This window comes from Penaeus monodon, chromosome 19, assembly GCF_015228065.2.
Source record: "Penaeus monodon isolate SGIC_2016 chromosome 19, NSTDA_Pmon_1, whole genome shotgun sequence".
NCBI classification, from domain to species: Eukaryota; Metazoa; Arthropoda; class Malacostraca; order Decapoda; family Penaeidae; genus Penaeus; species Penaeus monodon.
In genome coordinates this window covers 45,054,665-45,055,355 of record NC_051404.1, presented here as the reverse complement: position 1 = coordinate 45,055,355, position 691 = coordinate 45,054,665, and the positions used below count along the sequence as shown (strand labels likewise).

Here is a 691-nt window from a genome sequence, read left to right as displayed (position 1 = left end):
CGATATACAAAGTACCCATATTTGATGAAAGGGAGAAAGAAATAGAAAATAAAATTGTGTGAAATAGGAAAATAGTATCATAGCTAGATGTGCTCATGTACCAATTTTTTCCACGCTATAATCCCCGTGTTTCCTCTCTCTCGTTCGCAGTGCTATGCGTGGGACGGAGAGGGTTGGAACGGCAGGATCTGCGGCACGGGGAAAATGCGCGAAAATGGCGAGGTGCGGCTCCTTCGCTGCAACTGCAATAAGGGCTACTACATTGCGTGAGTATCCGAGGCTGCAACTGCAACTACTTTCGCTGGTACTAATAATATTGGTAAAACTACAGTACTGACACAAAAAATATCGATAATACTGTCAACTTACATCGGTAATGTTGTTACATCTACTACCACTACCAAAATACATTTACAAGTAAACCCAGAGTACATATCATCTACCATCTGTTCGAGGATAAACAAGACTTCAATTAGTGTGTTCCTGATAACGAACACGTCCAGCCAGAAGTGATTAGTAATAGCAATAAGAGAGTAATGAAACACACATACATGTCATCTCCCATACATTCTAAAAAGGACTGATACTTTTCCTTAGCGTGTTCCTGATAACGAGCAAACCAGGCCAAGAGGAACCTTCCACAACGACCATGGAAATACCGACTGCTCCGGATATCACCGAAGCCCCCGGA

The 691-nt window shown here is 42.5% G+C and overlaps 1 protein-coding gene across 1 annotated transcript in view; it reads left to right on the top strand.

Annotated features, from left to right (window-relative positions):
• The window catches only part of LOC119585257, a gene marked incomplete in the record, with an annotated part of 12,687 nt that overhangs the window by 9,653 nt on the left and 2,343 nt on the right, over window positions 1–691 (top strand). Inside the window, 2 exon segments of the mRNA XM_037933925.1 lie at window positions 151–266; window positions 598–691. Coding sequence (XP_037789853.1) covers window positions 151–266; window positions 598–691 — 210 coding nt within the window.